The sequence below is a fragment of the Solea senegalensis genome, linkage group LG21 (genome assembly GCF_019176455.1).
Source record: "Solea senegalensis isolate Sse05_10M linkage group LG21, IFAPA_SoseM_1, whole genome shotgun sequence".
In the NCBI taxonomy this organism is placed as follows: Eukaryota; Metazoa; Chordata; class Actinopteri; order Pleuronectiformes; family Soleidae; genus Solea; species Solea senegalensis.
The window spans coordinates 12,812,088-12,836,616 of NC_058040.1; the positions used below are offsets into that span (position 1 = coordinate 12,812,088).

Here is a 24,529-nt window from a genome sequence, read left to right on the forward strand (position 1 = left end):
GTCTGGGACGGAACGGAAGGCGACTGATTGTCATGAGACCAAAATCATCTCAACCTCCAACCTCATTGATTCAGAGACAAGGGAGGAAATCCCTGATCTTTCACCGCTGTGATCCTCCGAACTCAAAAGTGTCTACAAATTTCTTCCACAAGAGGCTCGCTGTAGTAACATGGCGCCACAGGACGGCAGCCTCAGTAAATGTAAGATCCGTAAAGTAGATAGAAAAGGCTTATTCTACAGCTAATATTCATTTTATACAACTACACTAATTAGTAGTATTCTATTTAGCCAATAAACCCTCTGAAATTATTATACCACTATTTTATAAGACTACAAACAGTGAAGTATTATTAGGGAATTCACCTCCAGCTCCTTCTTTCCGAGTTTAAAAGCATTTTTCGGATGAGAGCGACTCACAAAGCTTTAAGTGCAGACTTTACAAAAGCCCCCTTTTCCAGTTTCCCCATAAAGATGATTAATAGATCTCACAAAATGACTGTGTAAAAAAAACTGCTGTCTTGCAGAAGTGTAAAACTCAAATGCAATGTAAGGGCAATGATAGGGGCATTTTTGATTGAGAATTGATGCTATGGGTCACAAACACAGTATTATAAAAGCACTATTTATTCAGGTAAAGTTGACTGAGTTTTACAGCAATGCCCTGGGTTTGCATTCAAAACAAGGTAAAAAAAAAAGACCAATAGAAATAGCAAATAAGTCAAAATAACAAATAGATATAGGGCAGACAAGTCTTGTCTTATGTATGTACATATAAATCTATGCTCGTTTCTAAAACAGGCAACTATAATAAGGAACAGTGAGCATTAACGTATCAAATAACTGAATATAACGTTCTAAAACACAACTCTTTGTAGTTTATTTATTTTGTGATTTTTCCCCCCCACTTATTTGGAAATAAGTGCATGAATAAAAATAATACGATAACAATAAGATAAAGGCCAATTTATAGAGCTCAGTGAGGACATGGCATGGGGGAGTTTTGAAAAGTACAAAGTGTTAATGAATCAAAACATATAGAAAATCAGCAAAGTGGATGGAAAATGGTTTTAAAAGTACTTTTACAACACTGAAACTTCACTTGGCTTTATATTCTTTCTCTTAACCACCACAAAGAAAATCATCCTCTTCCTGTCAATCATGTGCTTAATTTCTTCAATCAACATTAAAATGACAAACCACTGATCCCCCTTGACCTCATGTGCATTTAATTTGCGCGAGGCAGCAGCAGCAGCAGCAGCAGCAGCTCTTTCCCTACCGTCGATTACCCACGTGGGTCCGTTAATCTGTCAGACCCACGGCACATGTTTACTGATTTCTATGATGGGAATAGTCGCGCCTGTTGCTGTGTGCTGTCCTGTCCTTCGGTGCCAGGCTGAGCCGTGCCAACACAGCAAAGCAAAGCAAGGGAGGAAGAGACTTGTTGTTTCCCACATGCAACTATAGAGGACACTTTAATGTGGACGAAACAGTCTTTTACCCCCAACCTCACTTGATCTTTTAAAAGTCAGAGGAAGCAACTTCACCGGACTGCGCACAATGCAATGACTTGTTTCCAGCGCGTTCTTCTCAGCCGAGTGCAGACGGCGAGTCACCACAGCGTCTCCTCCTCGGTGCGCACTGGAGCGCGTCGCAGCTGCGTGGAGTGAAATTGATGGCCAGAGGTTACAGCTTGGCAGAAATGGTGCTCACCTCTCCCCTGCGTTCACTGCTCCCTGTGGTGGCAGTGGCTGCGCTCGCAGCCATGAAAGGTGAGAATTAAGGCAGCTTTGTGGTGCTGAGAGCTGAACTGTTTTATTGTCTGTTATTTATTTATTTATTTATTTATTTAAGTAGGGACATGTGCACATTAATGAACACCAACCAATGTAAATATACCAGATCATAGACACTGGCCAATTTGCATAATGGAGTCCCCAGGCAGGTTGATGCAATGAGACTAAAAATACTCAAGTGCATACTCTAAACAAGAAAACTTCACAACAATAACAACGATATCCAGAAACAAGAAGACGCAGCATATAAAATAGGGATAAAAACATATATGCATATGATGTAGGAATAGGAAAGGAGCATTAGTGGAGAGGAAATGAATCTATGTAAATGAGTATATATGTATATGTTTTGATGATCTAAACAAGCAGACTGGATAAAGCCTCCTAGATTGGATTTATGTCTCCCTTTATTTAGGCCATGCTTCTGATTTCAAACATGCCTACTGTAAGATTATGTTTATAAGTAAGCCCTCTGTTTTTATTTTCGATGTGTGAATAAAGAAGCGAGCCGACCCTGCAACTAATGGATCTACAGTCCCGTTCTGTCGCACAAGGTTTTCAGATGACTCTTTTTTAAGGACATGGTGTAGGGCTGGGCAAAACAATTCAATAAAGATATACACATATATATCCTAATTTAATTTCCCTCTGTGTGTCTGTGTTACAAAGGTTCAGTATTAATATAACGATTATGGATTGTGCAAACACAGTCCGAGAGGGAGAACACTTAATTGCTATTGAATATTTTGCCTCAGATTTTTTTTAAATCACAATGTTTAACTCGCACTCAGGAGCAAAGCTCAGCCTTTATTTAGATAATTATTGATATCAATATTGTTCTTATCACACAGCCCTAATACAGTGTTGTATTTTTGAGCAGTTTCCGCCAGTTACCCCATGTCCATTTCATTGTCCCTCTGTCTAAAATGGAAGTAGTAGCAGCAGCAGCAGCATGTCCTCTAGTCTGTGCATCTGTGGGATTAAAAGGGCCTAAAGCTGAGGTTGCACAGCTGTTTCTCTGGTTGTTTAAAGATAACCTGCGTTGGACTGTATGAAGTCTCTCTAAGCCGTCTGTCTCTCTGTGATACAAATATCACGCAAACACAACTCTCCGAGATTGGCTGGGCTTAAATCTGCACATGATATCTGTCCGCGTGCACTTTTCCATCACACATATTGAATGTGGGACGGCTGTATTTCTACTTGTGGAGGACTTGGCGGTGCAGCTGTGTCCTTATTGCATCTCTAAGTGATACAGACTTTGATATCGTCTCCGCCTGGGATCCATGAATATGCATGGCATGCCTTATCTCTCAGTCCAGTCACAGACAAACCATCTGTCATGTCAGCAATCCTGTCTTGAAATTGAAATAACGTCTGCAAATATTCCATTTCAATTTTCTTGCAGTGTCACAATTCGAAGACTGCAGGGAATTAGACCAGGAATCACAATATTAGATCAGGGGCTTCAGTTGGTGTTGACTTGTCTTGGGAAAAGCTCCAGTCAAATCAATGCTTTTATTTTTAATACTTTTCATACTTGTCTCATCGTCGAGTGCGTATTGGCACAAAGCATGGCAGTGTAGTATTGCTAATGTTGTCAACTTATGCCTGTTTTAAATGTAAATTCCTAGTTTTTGCTTAAGTGTATCAAGCATCAACTCGAAGTGGAAGCCTTAGATTTGTATCGTCACATTGAATTATGTCCACAACGTGTAATAAATTGAATTTACTGGGTGGAAAATGCGCAAATAGAGAGCATACAATAACGATTATACAGCTGAATCACCTGCATTTTGTTTCACGTTAGCAGAAATCATAGACGTAATGTGTAACGCCTTACAGCTTCAGAATGATCTCTGTAATATATACTGTCCCCACTTAAATTCCTTTATTTTTTTTAGGTTTGACATTACATATGAAGGTAAGATAAGTACGACACAGTATTAGGACCAAACTGAAAAGAAAAAAATACTTAATCTTTCGAGAATAAAGTTGTAATATTATGTGAATAAAGTCGTAACATTGTGAGAAAAAAGTCATACCATTACAAGAATAAACTTGTAATATTAAAAAGTCCTAATATTAAGAGAATAAAGTCATAACATTACGAGAAAAAGTCGTAACATTACAAGAATAAGTCGTACCAATATGAGAATAAACTCGGGATATTAAAAAAGTCCAAATATTATGAGAATAAAGTCAAAACATTGCGAGTAAAAAGTCGTAACATTGCAAGAAAAAAGTCGTAAAATTATGAGAATATTATGAGAATAAAGATAAAGTCGTAATATTATGAGAATAAAGTTGTAATATTATGAGAATAAAGTTGTAATATTACAAGAATAAAGTTGTAATATTACAAGAATAAAGTAATATTACGAGAATAAAATCGTAACATTACGAGAATAAAATCGTAACATTATGAGAATGTTACGAGAATAAAGATAAAGTTGTAATACTACGAGAATAAAGATGTAACATTACGAGAATAAAGTCGTGCTTATTTATTTATTTTACATTGTTGTTGGGCCCTAGACAAGAGTTGAGTAATCAGCTTTTATTTCCAGGTGCTTACATCAAGATGTGTTAAACAACACAGAGGATAGCCTCGTTTCTAACAGGCCACCACATTTTTAGGTGAGCAAAAGTATAAGACAAGAGATAAACAGATAAACTCGAATCAAGAACTGCCTGAAACCTGTCACCGCCTTTTTTTCGATGCTTCTCCACGCTTTCACTGCAGCCTCTTTCAGCTCAGCTGAAATACTGATCTCTGGCGTTATATTCATCGTTTTCAGCGTCCGGCAAAAAGTGAAGGAACTGGACTCGCTGTTCCAATACTTTCGGAGCGGGCTATAAGTCGACTACTTGTGTGCTTTCTGAAGACCACATTTTCAATATCAACTCTGACACCTGTACATCTCCTTGCCCTTCATGAACAAAATTGATTTGCACAGGTGCATTCATGAAATATGGTCTGGAGATCCGAGAAAGACAGTTATATAGTTTTCTGGACCTTCAGGGAGGGGAAAGGTGCCTCTGTTTGCACCGTATTTGCCTCTGGATAAGTTCTTTTTGTCAGGTGCAGCGGGACAGTCAAACACACACATTCATTCTGCAGCACTTCAATGTGGAGGATGGCATATTACCAAGTGTCTTTGGCAGGAGAAAGTGGGAGCTGTCACATATAGCATCCTGGAATTTTTCAAGAGGCTTTTTACCACTCTAATGCTGCATTTGCTATTCCCTTTACTCCGCTGCATAGAAGTAGTTCATGCAGAGTGGAGAATTAAATGTTCTGATAAGTATAACACCTGTTTTACACGTGGTGTTCTTATGTCTGCAGTGATTAATATTATGTTTTTAATCCCCTGAGAAAGAGTCGAATCTGGCTTTACTGTACCTGTAAAACGGGAATTTATAGGCAATAGCAAATACGGCTCATTATTATGTTCCTATTTCTCAATGAGTACCTGCGCTGAACTATGAAATGCAAGACAGAGGGAATATTTCCTTCAACTTTTAGAGTCAGGGAATGGTCGTTTTGAAAAGGTCGTGTGAGCCAAAATGTGCTGAGCATAAAGCGATCGAGAATGTGTTCACGTTCATCTCTTTACACAGCAATTTGGACGGCCTTTAAAGTTAATGACGGCAATGATCCTGCGAATACTTTATAAAATCATTTGTCACAGACGTCCGATGTTCAAAAGTGCAGATCATCAGATCTCCAGATCTCGCAGGTCGACTATTTTTAGCACGGCTTTTAGTGATGTGATTAAAATCACTTCAGCGGTCTCCTGTTTCAACCCATTCAGTCATACATGACACCTCTCTGTAGTTCTTTCCCTCTCTGTCCTCTTTGTCTCCGTTGACTTGATTGATTTTGCTCAATTATATACAATTGGCAATAATTTACACACAGTGGAGCAAGAGGCAGAAAGTCCATTGGACTTATTTACCATAGATGATTGTAAAGATTACAATTTATAGCAGAAATCACAGACATAATGTGTAACGCCTTACAACTTCAGAATGATCTCTGTAATATATACTGTCCCCACTTAAATTCCTTTATTTGTTTTAGGTTTGACATCACATATGAATGTAAGATAAGTACGACGGAGTACCAAACTGAAAAGAAAATAATACTTAATCTTTCGAGAATAAAGTTGTAATATTTTGTGAATAAAGTCGTAACATTGTGAGAAAAAAGTTGTAACATTACAAGAATAAGTCATACCATTACGAGAATAAGTCAAACCATTACGAGAATACACTCGTAATATTAAAAAAGTCCTAATATTACGAGAATAAAGTCATAACTTTGCGAGAAAAAAGTTGTAACATTACAAGAAAAAAGTCGTAACATTACGAGAATATAACGAGAATAGCGATAAAGTCGGAATACTACGAGAATAAAGTCGTAACATTACGAGAATATAACGAGAATAGCGATAAAGTCGGAATACTACAAGAATAAAGTCGTAACATACGAGAATAAAGTCGTAATATTACGAGAATATAACGAGAATAAAGATAAAGTCGGAATACTACGAGAATTTATAGTAGAGCAGTGTTCAGCTAAATGTGGCAAAACTCTTCCATATTTTATCCCCTTTTCAACTTCTCATCCTCCAGTCAACCCCATCAAATGTCTCCCAGACTGTATCTTAACACATTTGAAACTGAAACTCTTATTGTGCTAATTGTGCTCTGTCTCCCTCCTCCCAGTTGCTGAGTGTCAAAACGCTGCCGTAGACCTGGGAACGTCCTTCAGTCCAACTCCAGTTTATCCCACCATCGACTTTCAGGTTCTCAATGTGGACCATGTGTTTTTGAGGCAGGACGGTTTAAAGCCACCAGGCAACTCCAGCCTGAATGTCCAGACTCAGACTTTTTACATCACCGGTCAAGGAGTTTCTGGAATACTTGAGTCGTCTGTCAACGCTTCGTACGGCCCCCTGACTGTAGACGCCCCGATCTCTCCAGACCTGCTCCTGAGCGGACGCAAAATCCTGCCGGTCATCTTGGTCCGCCAGGTTCGTTCCTCGTCTCCTGCTGTTAAGATCCTCTTCCACATGCCTTCAGAGAAAAACGCCACTTTTGGGCAACAATGGAAGGGATCTGGAGAAGATAAGGGCAGGAGAAGTGACGGAGTCAAAGCAAAGGATGGCGCTCACTGTGTTACGGCCTACGCCTTCTGGGAGACGAGGGAAGTTCGCGGAGCGTGTCTGGTGTCTCCCGGGGGATTCTGCGTGGCACAGCTGAAGCCAGAACCGGCCTGGTTCAGCTCGGCTAGCCGGTCAGCGAGCTCCAGCAGGGAAGCAGGAAAAACTGATGAGATTAAGGGACTTCAGGGGAACCTTGTGGAGGTGTACTTCCAGAGTCGGAGGGACCAGAGTGGCCAGTGCACTCCGCAGGACAGCCTGCAGCGTGTAGGTGTGGGAAGAGGAAGAGTGTCTGGGGGATCTGGGACGCCCATGAGGAGGATAGGGAGTGTTAATCTGATCAGAACTCCGCCAGGGAACCCCACCTTTCTTCGGCTGAGGCTGGGGGGCGCCGTGGTGATCCAGACTTCATCGAAGCCTTTGAAAACCAAAGATGTGGCAACTTTCTATGTCTTCCTAGCAAGTACAGCCACCCTGGAAAATTTCACACTCAGGTCAGTGAACTTCTGTTTCTTTTTAAAAAAAGAAGGTACAAATTATGTAGGTAAATTGTTTTCCCACATTTCTCAGTGGGCAGGTCTCTCTTCTTCTGCCAAATTTGGCTCTCATTTGTTTGGATCACAAATTTGGAAGGCAGTCCAAAGGCTACATTATACGGAAGCTATTACACACAATATTACCACTGAAGTTAAATGTTTTATTATGTTTTAGAATTACCAGTGTTTTCATGGGCTGTTTGGTGTTTTTGAAAAGTAAATGGCCTGTCTTTATGTAGCACTTTTTTACTCTTCGCCCATTCACACACACACATTCATGCAGCACAACCTTATGCATCAATCATAATTCACACCCATTCACATGCTGTCAACACATCTGCCAGGAGCAATTAAGGGTCTTGTCCAGGAACACATAGCAACACGTAGGCCCCCCTCTACCTGTATAGTGGTTTTTAGTGTTGATTACCATGGCAACAGTTGCAGCTACAAAGCTTTTAGGCGTTCAGGTTTATCCTTAATTGTCACAGAGCTTCAGAGGTGCTGATAGGTGGAACTGTTTCCAGCCTTAATGCTAAGACAAATTAACTGGCTGTGACTGTAGTCTTGAATTTTTCAGACAGACGTGGAGGTGGTATTGATCTTCTCATCGTACTCTGAACAATGAAGTAAAAAGCCCTCTTGTCCAAAATATAGCAGAATATTTTCAGTGGAAAACACCAACCACAGCTTTTTTTATTCATACATATTTTTCAAGTAGCCGTTTTTTTATTCGGAGGGAATTTTAATGCAGCTACGCATCAGTTAGATATTGACCCATCCTTTTGTATTCAGTTTTACACTCTCCTCTGGTGGTGTGCACTCATTGCTGATTGCAGTTTGAAGGTCTTCTGGGGTCAAGTCATAGCCAAGCCTCGGGTTATTTGAGATGAATCCAAGTCAGATCTCAAGTCTGTCAGCGTTGCTCTGAAGTCATGCAGAGAAATGTAAATCGCTGCGACTCACAAGCAAACTGCACACCGAGCATCGAGTCGATTCAACAAACAGAGGATTAAAGTGTCTGTTTTCATGATTAATACCACACTAGAGTAGATTAATTTATAGCTTGGTGGTGATAACTCTTTCTCAAATGCATTTTGTTCAAGATTTGAATAGAGTTTCTTGTTAGCCAGTGTTCCCATCCCCCCCACCACCTCACCGGAGAATTGGGATGTAATGATGCATCGAGAATCAATTAAAAGATGATCCTCATGTGTGATACAGCACGGTTCGCCATCACCGGACCACAAAATGGCCAAAGGGGCAGACTTAAGAAATGTTTTTCATTTTTGCTTAAAGATGGAGATTTTCATTATATTTTGGTCAACAGAAGAGTGATTTATACTTAGGGTAACATTTTATACTGACAGTCAGAGTTCAGATAAGAATCACAGGTTCCCAGGAGATTTCATAGGAAACGCGCTTATGGAAAAGTGGGATAGTGATAGAAAAACTGCAATTTCTTAAAATGAATGAAAAAATTCAAATGGCCTCATGTCACAAACATGGGTTAGGGTTATTTAATATAGCAATTCCTATAAATAAAAAGTGGCTCATTTCGCTTCGAGACAATGAGGCACATGCAGCGTAGTAACCATGGCGACGTCACACACACACAGCTTAATAAGGCAAGAAGGTATTAAGGGAAGACTGTCAGAAAACATTAGAAAGGTCCGCGACTACGTTGCTCAGTTTGCAGACACAAGTGTTTAGATGAAGCCACATAATAAAATGTAACTATCAGCGAAACAGGTGAAGCAGAAAAAGAGACTGAAACCAAATTGAATCACCGTGATGTACAGTATGTTTGAGTGTCTTTATGAGGGATAAGCTTCATGCATTTAAATGGTTACTTAAACCCCTTGAATACCGACGGGGACTGCTATCAAGGCCGCGCGCACTGCAATGCTTGAGTGCCTACATGACTTGTGTTATCTGCCAGTTTCACCGGCTTCATAATTTACTGACATGTTATACCCTGTCTACTTCAACTTCTCAGTTAGTGGTGGAGTTATGAACAGCATTCATCCATAAACAGCGAAATAATTGGCAAATGATTCACCAGTTTTCATATCTCAACATCCCACTAACATTTCAACAAGGTTCTCTGGGTATTTGACTTCATAAATAATGCATGCATTTAATGGAGCAGGAAAACAAATAACTAACATCTTCCTGAATACTTTGGGTAAAAGTGAACTTTATATAATAGCAGCCTTGTCACACTGAAATGCACAGATCAAGCTGTTGTGGAAGTTTCCGCCCGCTGCCCGTTGATGCATATCAATGAGCGGAGTGAAATTGTTTTTATCAGCGTGTTTCAGATCAGCAAAGTGTAAAGCCGTCACATAGTGAGGGCTCCCAGTCTTTACTCAGCTTAATGGTTGGGTCTGAAATGCAAGACAAATTTCTTTTTAATCCCGCGATTTAGTGATATCACGCCGCAAACATGCCACGGTAATCTGCCGTGGGAAGCAGTCAAATGGAGAGCGATGCTAAGATAGAGTATGTGCATTAATCCATATGACGCACAGTCAAACCTGTGGCTCATTTCATACTTATCATCCACAAGCGACGCACACAAACACACAGACCCAGTAACCTGATGGTGGCAGCTTCGTTGAGTTCACATCAGAAAGATTTGGTCCAGACCCTTTTGACGTCTGCCGTTGTTTTGATTATTTGAGAGGGATTTTACAGCCTCCTCATGTGATATTCCCCAAGCTCACAGACCATACTGCTGAAGTTTCTCCTAACCCTAACCCTAACCCAGGGCAATGATTTCAGTCTGCCTGTCTCTGACCCACTGCCACATACAGAATGAGATCAGACAAGAAGAGGGTGCTGAGTCCAAGTGGAAGGCTCGCTCTGAGGAGCTTGGCAAAGTGATTGATTCCTCCTGGGAGAAATCCCTGCTCCACTCTTTGGCCCAAGATTGAGTCCACTCCAGCGGGGGTAAGGCCAGATAATCTGTGGCCCTGATTGAAAATGAATCAAGAGGTTAACCCTTTGGGGTAGACATGATCTGGGCCAGCTGCCAGGATTATCATCTGGGCGCGTGTTTGTGTGTGTGTGTGGTGCATGTGAGGGGGCCCACCTGTTCAGCACACATGAATATGAACACACTATTTTCACAAGCATTCCCATTTAATTCCACAGCAAGCATTTTGCGATTGTGCTTTTAGGTACAAAATCTGCACACATAAGAGATTTGAAAGACAAAGAGCCCACAAATAGCGCATCGGTGTCAGTCTACAGGCAAATAACAGAGTGAAGCTCCCCAGCTTTCACGGTTTCGAACAAACGAGATTCAGTGGATTTGATAAAACACAGAGGTGAAAAGATGCTCATGTTGAAGTTTGACTTTCATTTTCTCCTCAGAGTTTCAGTCATGAACTATGGATAGTGACTGACAAATGCACAGATTGGGAGTAGAATTGTCTGAGATGAGGTTTCTCCTCCACTGGGATAAGAAATTCACTGCCCCCTTTTCCACAGACACAGTGCAAGTGACTAATCCAAAACTTGACCCGTGTAAATAAATCAGCAGTCACACAGCAGGTCGCTCAAGTTGTAAATAAGAGTGAAATGTTGCGGTTTTGAGTTTGATTGTAAAGTTTGAGTGAAGAATTGTACTCGGCATCAGTTTGATTAATAGAAACACTACACTGTGTGTGTGTGTGTGTGTGTGTGTGTGTGTGCGTGAACATTTGCACTTGTGCTCATGCAGACTGTTTCTGACCTTGACCTCAGTCTCAGTGGTTATTGATTAGTCTGCTCGCTCTTTGATCACAAAACTGTGACCATGTGTTTTTGGTGTGTGTGTGTGTGTGTGCTTGTATTTGTTACCGCTTTAGGACATTATCTGCTCTAAACATTGACCTGGTCAGGAACAATAGTCCTCATGGAGACTAAAAACCTGGTCCTAATGAGACAGAACAGAGGAATTATGAGGAACTAGTTCTGGTTTAGGCTAAGATTTGAATTGTTGTTAGGTTAAAGTTAGGTATGAACTGGTTATGGTTAAGGTTAGGGAGTACGTTTGGTTTCAGCTGCATCATGAAACCTTTACTTCAGCCTGAATAATATATATATGTATATATATATATATATATATATATATATATATATATATATATATATATATATATATGTATGTTGTGTGTGTGTGTGTGTGTGTCTTTCCATCTGTCACTTTTAAAATTCTGGAGACAAACAACTTTATTACTGCCTATTTATTGCATAAACAATCCCAGATTGTTGGTTTTACAGTATAGTAGCAGATTCAAACAATACACCAGTGTGGGTAAACGAAAATAAAAGAAAGTTACCATTTCTAGGTTTAGATATCATTATCACTGCGAGAACCTACAGTAAAAACAACCTTTTTTGAAGTCTGCATCTGAATTTATGATTTATGATTTGTGGCAGACAAAATAGAAATGTGGCTCCGTCCTTCGTGGGTATCAACAGATGAGAAATGTGGTGGAGGTTTAATGGTGCAGCCAATGTGTTTACTACTACTTCAGCGCCTTGGCATTCTTAAAGCAACTCTAAAAGAACACCATTTTTGGACTGAGGTTTTCAAATGACTCTCAGCGTGAACATCCCACTGTCAAATCTGCAGGAGCTGAGTGATGCTCCCAATGGCTGAACTCCCCCTGGAAGTTGTCCAGCACCTCACTGGCTCCTTACTGCGAGGAAAATCGGCCCGTTTTGTAAACACACGAGGTTCCCACTTTTTTATAGTTTGCCTGTGTGAGCTGCAGATTAGAGAATGATTTCATTTAAAATGTGGACCAGACGTGGGTTTTACTCTTGATTCTGTCACTGCTGCGACTGCTCCATGATCCCGTTAGGTGATGTTGAACGGAACAACTTATCAGAGGGTCTGCAACAAATCCCTCGGTGATTGTTGGACCTCCAGGACTTTTTTTTTGGGTCCATTCACATCATTTATATAAAGTGTTCCAGCTCTCCTGGGAGACAGATGTGTGTGTGTGTATGTGTCTGAGTCTGACATCTGATTAACTGATCCCCAATTCTCCCCAGGGTTAATGGGAATTTAATACGTCTGTTAACGCTCAGTCAGGCTGCGACACATCGCGCTGTCAGTGACTCACCTTGTTAGGCACAATGTAGATGAACAAACACATGCACTCGGTACACACTGTATACACGGCAGGCAGCAGATGCAACTTTGCAAACTTCAAGTATCAAAGAAATAATACTGTATTCCTTCAAAGATTATTCAGATTTACTCTCAATGTTAGTGTTAGTCACATAAGGTTGAAGAGTCTTCTGTCACTGAAAGCTAATCCAACAGGTTAATCCATAGATGTGTTCCTTAATTTATAATCTACATAATTTAGGAAATTAACTCCGGTTCTGGAAATAAAACAACACCACTGTCTTATTTTTCTGATGGATTCAAAGTGGATCGAAGGCCAAGCTGTGCTCACAGTGCCCTACTATGTCTGAAGAGCTTCTAGGCTGTATATTTTGAAACTCAAACAGGTTTTTAAGGATCACGTTTTAACTTCCCAACAGAAAAATATTGCGGAAATGCTCTGTGCTAATTTGACTATGCATGTGTGTATGTGTTCGCTGCAGGGCCACAGTCAAAGCGGGTCTGTCGTTCACGGCAGTGCGACCCAGAGATTCAACACTGTGGGACGTTCTGTTGGAACCTGGCAGAGGAGCAACCGCCAACACTCTCTCTGTCATCTGCCATAGGAAGGTCGCCATCACTGGAAAGAGGTCAGTGCACGGCGTTCGCACGTCACACGTCCGCCGTGAAACAAAGCCAAGCGCTTGTTTCCACTCGAAGTAGAATCTAAATCTTTTCCATCACCACTTCTCCTCAGCTCTTATTTCCTGTTGCGATTTTAATAACCCTCACAGGGGAACACGATCAGTTGTCATGACAAACGTTTCCTCGACGCTATATTATATCTTTCTACATTTCTCTTCCAGAGGAGAAGCAATCACCCGCAGCTGTGTTCTTCTGTGCCGGTGCACACGAGCCAAGTTCACAAAATATAGTTTGTGTCTGAGTGGGAAAATCTGCATCAATTTACATGTACTATAGGAGCGGTAAGAAAGAGAAAAAAAAACTGCACCAGAGGAAAGTAGTTTTAAAGATTTACTCGTGTTTTGCCCTTTGCAGATCCTGTTTCATGTTGAAGTTCCTCGAGGGAAAAAAAAGGAATCTTTAAGGACTTAATCACATTCATTTCTGTATTGTCAGCATGGGGTCAGTACGAAGAACATTGTCTAAGGTTATGCAAGAATACAGTGAATCCATACAACAAAAATATCTTTAATTTTCATTGTACTAAGATACACAGAAACTGATAATTGGACACTAAAATATAGAAACTTCATAATAGTGGTCCTTTGTGTTCTCAGATGTCTCGCAGTTCTAGAATAATAGATTGAATTTGACAGCTCAGCGTGTTAGTTTTCTCATTTCCTGTGATTCTCAGATGATTGCTGAAAAAAAGAGTAAAAAAAAAAAAAATCATTAAAATGTCTGCTTCAACTCTGCCACTTCATTGGGTTCCTCATCAAACAGACAAATGTGTTATTGTGCACTATGTACACTTAATAGAAAACAATATATATATTTATCTAATAATAACCAAAGACAAACAAATTTGACAAAAAAGACTGTGGGAGTAAGCTCTTCAAATTTAGAATCTTTAAAACCTTTGGAGTTGGAATCTAAGAATGTTATTGTATCATATCTGTTTTTCTTATCTCTTTGAGTTCAACTCCTACTAGATGGATGAAAATTTTAGCTTGCATATTAAATTTAACTCTGACTTACTGCCTCTAGTCTTCAGCATCATTAGTTTTACAGTCCAAATTCACTGACGGATGAACTGTGAATGTCACCTGAAGATAAATCAAACGCCGAAGTAACTCGAGGAAACAACTCGGAGTACTTCTCTCTCCTGTTTTACCTCATACACACACCATCGAGATTTGACCGCATCATTGTTTCCTGATGTGGGTGGTGGCGCACACACACACACACACACACACACCGGAGGCTACCTCTGCCCAGCAACCTTCCTGCCCACACAGACACACACCACCCACTGCCCAGCCGACCCACTTATCCATAATCATCCATAATCACGGCCACGTTATCCTGGCTTAAGCGCTTGCACGGTCAGAAGAGGAGATTAGGAAGGAGAGATATTCCAAGTTGTGTCCTTTGTACTGAACTCCCACCAGGACACACACACACACACACACACACACACACACACAACACACACAGCCTCCCACCACTGTGCATTAAAGTGCTGATGTGGGTTTAAAAAAAACCCCAACACACTGATTTCCAGGAATATAGGGGCATTAACCATGTTTTTCTGTCCTCCTCTCAAGTGCACCCTCTTCAATCTTTCAGGGTCCTTTATTTATTTAAAACCACCAGGCCACCGTATAGAAAGACTAAGGCCAAAGTGGGCGTCTTACAAAAAAATCCTTTGAGGAACAAGCTTAATTTTGCCTGTTAGGAGGTTCTTGTCCATGTTAAAGGCAACATAGACCGGGAGCTCCAATTAACGCTGCGTTTGTGTGTGTGTATCTGCGTCATTACCTCGTTTATGAAACCCGAAAGTTTCAGAACAAACTAGAGAAAATAGGGTTTTATTGTTTTCCTGGGATCTGCGAAGCGGATCGGCACTTCCTTAATTTGATGACGTCATCAGAAATCCTCACCACTCCTCTCACCACCGTAGCATCTCCCGGTGCGGGCACTAGTCCGGGCACATTCGGTTGCGTACATTCAACCACAGAAGAAGAACTATTCTCGTTGTAGCTGCTGAGATGCAGAGCATCCACCATGCCAGAGGGGGAGCTGTGTATCTGAGAGCTGGCCTATCTATTACGCCAATCACAGGACAGTAGGAAAGCTCTCGTTGGCTGGCCAATCACAACACAGTCCACATTCTGGGGGTGTGGTTTTGGTCTGAAACAGCGCGGCTGACGAGAGCGTCAGTGAGGAGATATTTAGATCGGCTCGTTTGCAGCGATTAGGAGGTTTTTAATCATGAAAACAAGTTAATATATGTAAGTAGACCTCCATAACTAACATATATGTGTGATACAAGCATTCTATGTCACCTTTAAAGGCAAGGATCACATAAAAAACAACAGATAAGGCCAATCAGCATGGACAAAAATAGTCCATCCGTGGAAGCATGACATTATAGGCAATTATCATATAAGATTAAGGAGTGTTTATTGGCACATGTTGATATTCATAAACATGTTTACATAGGTGTACAATGGCTCTAAAATTGACATTTTCTGTTTTGCATAGCCTTTAAAAAGGTATTTGGTGTGTACTTCAAGGCAAGGACTCAGGCTTTCAATGCAAACAAAACATGAGCCGCACCATTCATTTTGCACTTTGAAGTAGAAGCTTATCACGCAGATGAATAAGAATGCCATTCTTTCTCAGAATATGCAATGGCCACTGTAGTTCCCTGATATCCTTGGGAAAGGGGGGAGGGGGGGGGAGCAAAAGAGGTGTTCAAACTGCAGTCACTCTCACCATTACATCACTAAGTACATTAGAAAAAAACGAGGACTTTTAAAATACAACACATGTGTTAGTCGCACTGTAATCATCATATTAACCCAAATGTATCAGAGTCGCACTAACACACCCAGAGTAGGAGTTTGTGTTCAAACATACGTTCATACTTCTGATGGACTAGAGTCAAATATGCTCTGCCCTCCTAAAGATTTAAATATTTTAAAGTGCTTGGCTGGTAGGCAGACTTGGAATGGCGCTTGACATGCTAACGGCTAGCTGACAGCTAATCCGGAAACTGCCAAAGGTCGTGATTCCATCACGGTATGGTTCGGTTTGGAGAGCGAGACACGTACGCGGGACGCCGTGCGACACTGAACGTGACAACACAGCAGACAACAATGGAGGCCATCCAGCAGCTCAGTTTGTGGCTGTTTGCGGGCGTTGAAGAAAAAAACGCTTTCAAGGGTGTTGCGTTTTTCTGTCGCCCAATCAGCTGACTGTGAATGTGTGGAGCTGGACTGTAGCGTACCAAGGGCAGGAGAATGGCATGGTTGGAGCCGGTTATTTCGGTACTAATGCAAGAAACCCGGTGGAAACCTGGGTTAATACTAACAAGCTGAAAGTGGCTACATTGCGACCTATCATAGTGTCCACTGGGCAATCTTCTTCAATAAATTGCTTCCCCACTAGCCCATGTATATTTTGCTTGACATATCATATCATAGTAATACCACCACATTGTGTCTTGTTTGTTGGGTATAAGGCTCCTAATGCGTCTCATGCTCCTCTTTCACTTACTGTTCCCTCGTTACTGTTTCCACAATCCCTCTGTTAATCCCCCTCACGACAGGAAACAGCCACCTCAGCTCGAGAAACCCTCATGCTGAAAATAATGTTAAATAATATGCTTTGATGAAGATATGTAATCACACGGTCCGCGCGCTGTCCGACTTAAAGACGGGGGGGGATCAGCGTTTTTTTTTGTCTTCAACGCGTACTTAAATGTTACCACCAAAAAATGTTTTGCTACTGATCATTGTGTGCAGAGAACGTCACTGTTCTCTGGGCTGTGATATGTTTAAAGAAGACTGAAGAGTGTTTTTCCCCCTAATAATAGAGCGATAATGGACACAGCTGGACCACTCTCCACTGCTGACACAGAGCTCAGGAAATAGGCCCTTCTATGCACGACTAATCCATAAAAATACTCGAGTGTAAAACTGATAATAATGTACTTCTTGGTGCATAATGCCATATTTATGATAAGATACTGTAGGTTAGCTTGCTGGTGCTCAAGCATGTAGAATAAATCATCCTTCTTCATTGGAGTTAGTTGTTTAAGAACAATTGTATTTACTAGTTTATTATTTAGATTTTTGTCAGGTCTTTAGTGACATAAGTCTTTACTTCACTACCTCACTCATTTTATGGTTTTCAATAAGCAGTCTTGTATAAAGTACCTAAAAGCAATACTTGAGTAAAAGTACAAATATCTTACCAGAAAATGACTTTGGTAGAAGTTGAAGTCACCTTTTCTAAGTACATGACACTTGCTGTAAGTATCAAAAGTCATTTTCTGATGACTGAAAATGTACTTCAGTTTTAGAACTAAAAGTGAGGCGTAAGGACTGAGCCATGGTGGCTCAGTGGTGGAGCGAAGTGTCGAATTATAGAATTGAGCGGACTGCTGTGCACAAAGCGATGCAGCAGTGCTCCACTTTTGTCCCCACATGTAAATGCCTTTTTCATTTGAGGTCATTTTGAAATGTCGATTGCCAACATCACCTTTAAAAAGTCGGTTCCAACTGGAAGTAAAGGGGCTGGCATGTATTTCAGCCGAAGTTCTAAGTCAGAGATCAGAGACACATTTTCACCAGAAGTTTCAATTGAATTCCGCGTCAACTGTGAGTCTCAAGCCCAAAATAACAAGTGCAAAGCACAGTTATTCTCGATTTTACACACATTCATACATCTTTTCACCAGTGATATATAATTACTTTTTATGTTGCTGCTCATTCATTCCTACACCATTTCCTGTCCTTGAGTTTCTTTCAGATGAGGCATGAATATTATAAAGTAGGTTCATTCCATATACGCTTTTGTTTATCCATTTGCCTGCCGAATTCAACATTTGTGACCTTTATTAAATTTGAGTTTCAGCCGCACGGCGTCCTTGTAAAAGTTTTTGCTCCACTTCAAAGTGCCACAGCTCTATTCACATTCTGCTCAATTTCCCCTTTGATCTGCTCCCACCGACAGGTATGCCCACACACTCGCTGCAGCATCAAATGGCATTTCTTTGACAATGCTTTGACCAGAATGCTTGGCTGAGGCCTCTGCCAGCTTGCTTAATCTTCCCTTCACACTCTCACCTTATTCTTCCATCTGCTGATGGAAATGAGATCCTGTTGTGTATGACATTCACTCTCGGGTCAAAGCCCCACAGGTTTTTACATGAAATTCAGACCAATTCCAGTCTTTTTATTCCATCTTCAGCAACACTCATAATAATGATACTCATCTTTTTAATCATTGCTGCCTTCATCAACACTATTACAGCCATAAGTATTAGTAGCATTAACATACCAGTGTATTTGAAACCAATACACTATACATGTAAAATTAAATTGAACTACCTGTGTCTAATGTAAAAACGTGACAGTGTTAAATGCTGTAATTCAATTCATTGAACTTCCTTTAGCCTTGGTCATTTAACCTGGGTAAACTTGGAGGAGGAACACATAATATCACACTGAAGTGATGTTGAAATGGTGCTAAGAATATCTTCATCAAAGTTGTTCTTCGACACGTGAACACCAGATTTGACAGCTAAAATGTGAACTGTGTGTGGGACGGACACTAATTCAAATGCTAATTTGTTCATTTTTGTCTCTCCCCTCTTTAACGCGTCAATTAAATTCAACCGAGTTCAATATTAAGCGATTCATTTGCCCACAAGTGTGATATCAATGACTCTGAAATAATAGTAAATGTCAAACTCTCAAAGCAGCACGTCTAATATTTACAATAGGGAGAGAAAACCAGGTTGTGCACCAAATAGAAAATATATTGTATTTATTCCGTAACTGAAGATGAACCCCCGCCCCAAAACCTTTAATTAGACATGCTGTAATTAAATATAGTCATGTTTTGACAATCCTTTGACATTTTACTCAATATATTCACTTTATTTTTGCAATGACACTAGCAGTTGAGCTTTATTTGCCAAAGCACAATATTTGGATGTTGTGTCTCCCAACAGGGGTCTCCTGGAGGTTTTACAGCTGGACTTTGTTCCGAAAGACGTTTCAGAGCAGGTCGAGAGTCAGACCATTTCCTGGCGTCTGGAGATGCCGGGAAACGTCAAGGATGTGGGCTTAATGCGGATCTACACAACCCAGAGAGACTATGTGGGCCTGGCACCTCTAGTCATGGTAAGGACAATCCTACCTACAATTTATTTTCTTTTTCTTTTAAACCCCCCCAGAAACATTGTTTTATTGTATTTTACAATGAATTTGCTTTTGTGTGTAACTCTTAAAGACATAAATGTCCATTACATTCAAACCGTTTGTCAAATTTGTTCCCATTATTTGTAATTTTGTTCCCAATTTGCGCCACACACAAGAAGTGATTTGTTGTGCGTCAAGGCAGATGGAGGAACAGCAAAATTGCTCTTGTAAAGCCAGACGTCTGCAAACATGACTGAGAAATGACCAAAAAAAACAACACATTTTTCACAAGTGAATTTTTGCTGCTCAAAAACCTGGTCCAAGATCATTTTAGAAGCTCTACCTGAATCATAATTGTCTTTTTGTCTTTGATCCTGTATTTTTTTATTGATTAGATGTTGTGTATAATAGATGTATATGTCTATATATATACACACATGCAGTATATGTGTATTTATATAAATTTGACTATGTGTGAAATCCTTTCATGACCTCACCATGACCAAACACAGCTAGAATAATAAGAACAATCACCAACATGTATAAACTCCATAATGTAAAGAAAGACAATGTGACAGCTGTGTAGACATGTCCCAAAGACCCCGTCCATTTTGAGAACACAAACCTCTCGAAATTCCCAGGTAGATCCAGGCGTCCGTGTCTCTTGACCTGGAGATTTAGACGGCCATTTCATGCTACATTAGTCAACATGAATCTGACAGACGCTGGGGAGCAACTGTGTTCCATCTCAGTCACTTACTGGAACCCCACACACACACACACACTGTTTTCCCCCTGTGAGTGTGGCATGAGAGAGAAAATGATTTCAGCTTTTAAAGTAGTCAGTGCTGTATTTATACAGCAGAATAATGGTGACTCACTGCCACCCAGGAGAAGAAAATTACAGTAATAATGATACTTGAACTACAAAGGTTATGAGAGTTTTGTTGTTGTTTTGCATGCTGTTTTTGCTTTATCACATGTAACTCTCTCAAAAGAGCTAACACAAATGGTAAATGAGCTAAAAGGACAAGGGAATAATTCCAAGACTTGATGCCAAGTGTTTTGCAGAAGGAGAGAGATTTGAGATAGAGCTGAAATACTGCAGAACGTGCAGAAGCGCCGGAAAACATGTGGAAGAGCGCTGATATTGCGTTCTGATTTCATGCTTTCCCCACTGATCTACTGACTTATGTTTGGCCAGTGCTGCAGTCCGAACTAGACCGCGTCCTCTTGGAATTGCGGTCAGCAGCTGTCAAGCCAACAGAGTTCAGAATGTGAAGCTGCCGGGAAACATCTGCTGAGTGCTGTCTGAATAAAAACACACACACACACACACACACGCTGCTGCTACATGTGCTGGATTAGAAAGATGTATTAAGTATAGGTGGTTGTTGTAAATTTAAGTACATGACGTTATAGCATGTGTAGAAGCTGTTGACATAGGTGTACAGTACAAGGTGGGAAATGTATGAATATAAGTCCCGATAATACGTCACAGAAGAGGACGTCGGACGTGAGAGAGACAGATGTGCACCGTATTTTACCACCAAAGAGATATTCATTTCAGATTTAATGAAGTTTGTCAGGCTGAGTGTTTTAATCCCCGTTCGTCTTGCTAACACCCACTCTCTCTGCCCCCAAATCGTGATTATATTGCATAATGTATTAGTTCAGCTGGATAGTCAAACAGATTTTTCATGTACAGTCGGTCTATTTCTGTTCTACAGTAATACACCAAATGTTTCAAAAGCTGCCCTCCTTTCTATTTACAACAAAGCAGCAGGCTAGAGTAATTGGAAACTTGATAGAGGCGGGTAACTTTTTTTTGTTGTTGTATTTGCTCATGCAGATAAAAGTAGCACTAAACATGCTCCTCTTCTCAGATGTAGGGGGAATACAGCTTCTTCAGCACCTCGGGAAAGTGAAATGAAAAATTACATCCATTACTTGAAATTGTTGGTGAATTCAGCCCCACTATATCTGCTGCTGCTGTATTGTAAAGAAAAGGAGAAAAATATATAAAATGATGCATAAAGTTTCTTTTTTAGAAAAAGTACAAAAGTAGAGCAGCCATTTATCTTCGGGGGAGAAGTTTCATGTATTTCCAAATATTGCATCTGATATCCTGCAAATGAGCTCAGGTTGGCTCATCTCACTCTCTTTGACCTTCAAACGGTTTTAAAATGCTATGTCTATATATACACGAACATGAAGGAAGAAGGGATGTTTTATTCTACTTTAATGGGCAAAAAGTGTCTCTCACTTTTATTCTTTCTTTCTCATAGTGTCACATTTGATATGATATTTGATATTTTGCCCTTCTTCCTGCACAGAACACGGATATGTTGAATACTGCAGTGCTGACGGGTAAAATGGTGTCAGTCCCGGTGAGAACTCTGGCTGTGGAGGCCGACGGCTCGGTCACTGACGTGACCAACTACACCGGCTGCGTGTCGACAGAGGAGGATGTAGTCAAGGTGAGCGCTCACAACAACACTGTCTGTGATCAAATAATTACAGTCCCTTTTATTTTATCCCGGGCTAAGAAACGAAGTATGATGAATTACCGTCAGTCAATCTTAATACTGCGAGACCGAGGAGCTCCGTCACTGAGTACTCGCTGTGCGTGAAATCTCTCCACTACGCGTTATAAATGTAATATACCTCGTAATTGTTACAGACAAATGAAAGCTTCATTTAAAAATTCCTACTGCGGCAACTGTTTCCTGCTCTCGCATTGAACTACTGTATTAGGTCGTTATTATCCATGGCTCATTTGCATACAAAGCAAGTTTGCTGACTATTTAATGGAGAATTAGAATTTTGAGGCATTAAATATAAGATTAGATTTTTGTGTCGGTATGCTTAACTCAGCTAATGTAATCTAATCTAATAGATTAGCCTTTATTGTGTATGTGTATACTTGTGATGGATGAAGTTTTGAATTCTTACATCTAAGATTTGAATTGTGGTGAGGTTAAGGTCAGAGGTTCTGGAATATTCTACTCAAGTATAAGTACTACACTATTTTAATGAGATTTTACTTAAGTACAAGTAAAAGTACTGGTCTAAAAATGTATTCACGATAAAGTAAAAAAGTAGCTTGTTTAAAATGTACTCAGAGTAAAAGGCGGGTTCTTTCTTGTGTTGTGCAAAAAGGACACAAAGGGGACACAAATCTCACATGAATTGTTTTTTAATTAAAGGCAAAACCTTTACCAGTTAAAGTGCTGCCAAAATAAAATATGTAAACACATCGTGTGTCAGTCAAAATGGGTCAAAGGTCACAAATGCTTTAACCTTCTCTCCTTAATTAGCCCCAGTTCACCTGTCCTCATCATTCTCTGCCAAAGTTCCCGGTGCGGGAGTCTTTTTATTTATTTTATTTATTTATAGTGAAGTATAGTACTTCCAAAAAACACACTTAAGTAAAAGTAAAAGTGACTTTAAAAAGTAGGTCAGTCAATGCGGTGTCCTAAGAAAGAATAACTGCACAAACGTGTGTGTATCCAGAGAGCTGCCGCTTCCATATGGCATTAGAGACTGAGCTCATGATCCCGCCCCTCATTCCATGAGCACTGAGATTTGACCTTTGTGTAATGGATCCATGTCACTGGCACAGTAGGAGCAGACACAGAGGAAAATAGACGCGTCCTCTCTCTGTCTCTGTCCGTCCGACTGTGACACCGCCCCGACCACGAGAGCTTTTGGAGAAACAACACCCGAGAATAAGAGAAGGAATTACGCCATACGATTTTCCATTACACAAGTCAGCAGCCACTGGCTTTTGTGAGTGCAAGGTAGTCGTGAGCCGAAGAGAGGGAGACTGTGTTTGTAATGATTTTCTGTATCAGTGGAAGAACTTAATCCACTTATTATTGTGTCTCTGCTGTCTGTTGTCAGTGACCCCTCTTAGACCCGTGTCCCACACCAGATGAAGTCAACACACACACACACACACACAGAAATAACCTGCAAACATGCAAATATTTGCGTGCTTGTGTGTGAGAAAAGAGGTGGTTTGAGGTCTACAGCAGTTTTTATTGACTTTCCTGGTCACTTGGGCAACATATTGACATTTTACTGGCATCCCGTGGACACTAAGGAACCATAGTCTTCACTTAACTTAACTTGGTCTGTTAGTGACTGGATTTTTGCTTTTTTTAGACAAAACAAAATGTAGAAAGAAAATAAAAATCAGACTATTCATCCATCTTCTACGGCTTTATGTCTCCACATGAGGGTCGCGGGGAGGAGCTGTGTCAATCTCTGCTGACACGTTTGCCAGTCCATCGCAGGGTCACACAGAGACAAACTCACTCACTCTCACATCCACACCCACACAGAGTGTCCAATTTACCTAATCCCCATATTGCCCCGCGTTGTTTGTGGAGGAAGCCGGAGAACCTGGAGAAAACCCACGCACACACGGCGAGAACATGCAAACTCCATGCCAAGTTTTCTTATATTTTAATGTAAAATATGGAGCGCAGCAAATCCTTATATCCTTATAATAGTAATCTATAAATTAACATTTTTTGAAGTTGTATATTTGCTGTGCCTCTCCTTTGGTGCGGGTCAGTGAACATCATTGGTCAGAGACTGGCTTCCTTCAACATTTCCGCCCCAACTTCCCAAGTTAACTTAGCACAGAAGTCATTCCTCCCTCTGCCTCTTCCTCCACGCCGTCCCCCGTTAACCTCCCTCTCTCCAGTGCTACTCTCTATTCTCCAGTCTACTGCTCTCCAATTACCATGTGGAGCCACTGGTTTGTTAAGATAAGTGAGGCGGCGGTGGAGATAGGCCTCCAATCTTAAATAAAACACACACACACGCACACACACGACTGCTGTGTCTCACCTCATTGCACTCACTGGTGGGGACTAAAGCGCTCCCACCTATTGCACACAGTGTTACAGGAAGACAGCGCTCATTTGTATTCTGCAACAGTTTCATAGAGAACACAGTTGTGAATTTACATGACATGAACAGAAAATGTAGTGCGATTCCCAGGCCA

General features: G+C 40.7%; 1 protein-coding gene across 1 annotated transcript in view; it reads left to right on the top strand.

Annotated features, from left to right (window-relative positions):
• Nucleotides 1-1,503: 1,503 nt before the first annotated feature.
• si:dkey-1d7.3 (transmembrane protein 132D) overlaps nt 1,504-24,529 on the top strand; it is a 32,389-nt gene continuing 9,363 nt past the window's right edge. Inside the window, exons 1-5 of the mRNA XM_044013069.1 lie at nt 1,504-1,769; nt 6,528-7,458; nt 13,111-13,257; nt 19,320-19,491; nt 21,846-21,989. Of these exons, the coding sequence (XP_043869004.1) occupies nt 1,673-1,769; nt 6,528-7,458; nt 13,111-13,257; nt 19,320-19,491; nt 21,846-21,989 (1,491 nt within the window). The 5' untranslated portion in view covers nt 1,504-1,672. The remainder of the gene's footprint in view (nt 1,770-6,527; nt 7,459-13,110; nt 13,258-19,319; nt 19,492-21,845; nt 21,990-24,529) is intronic.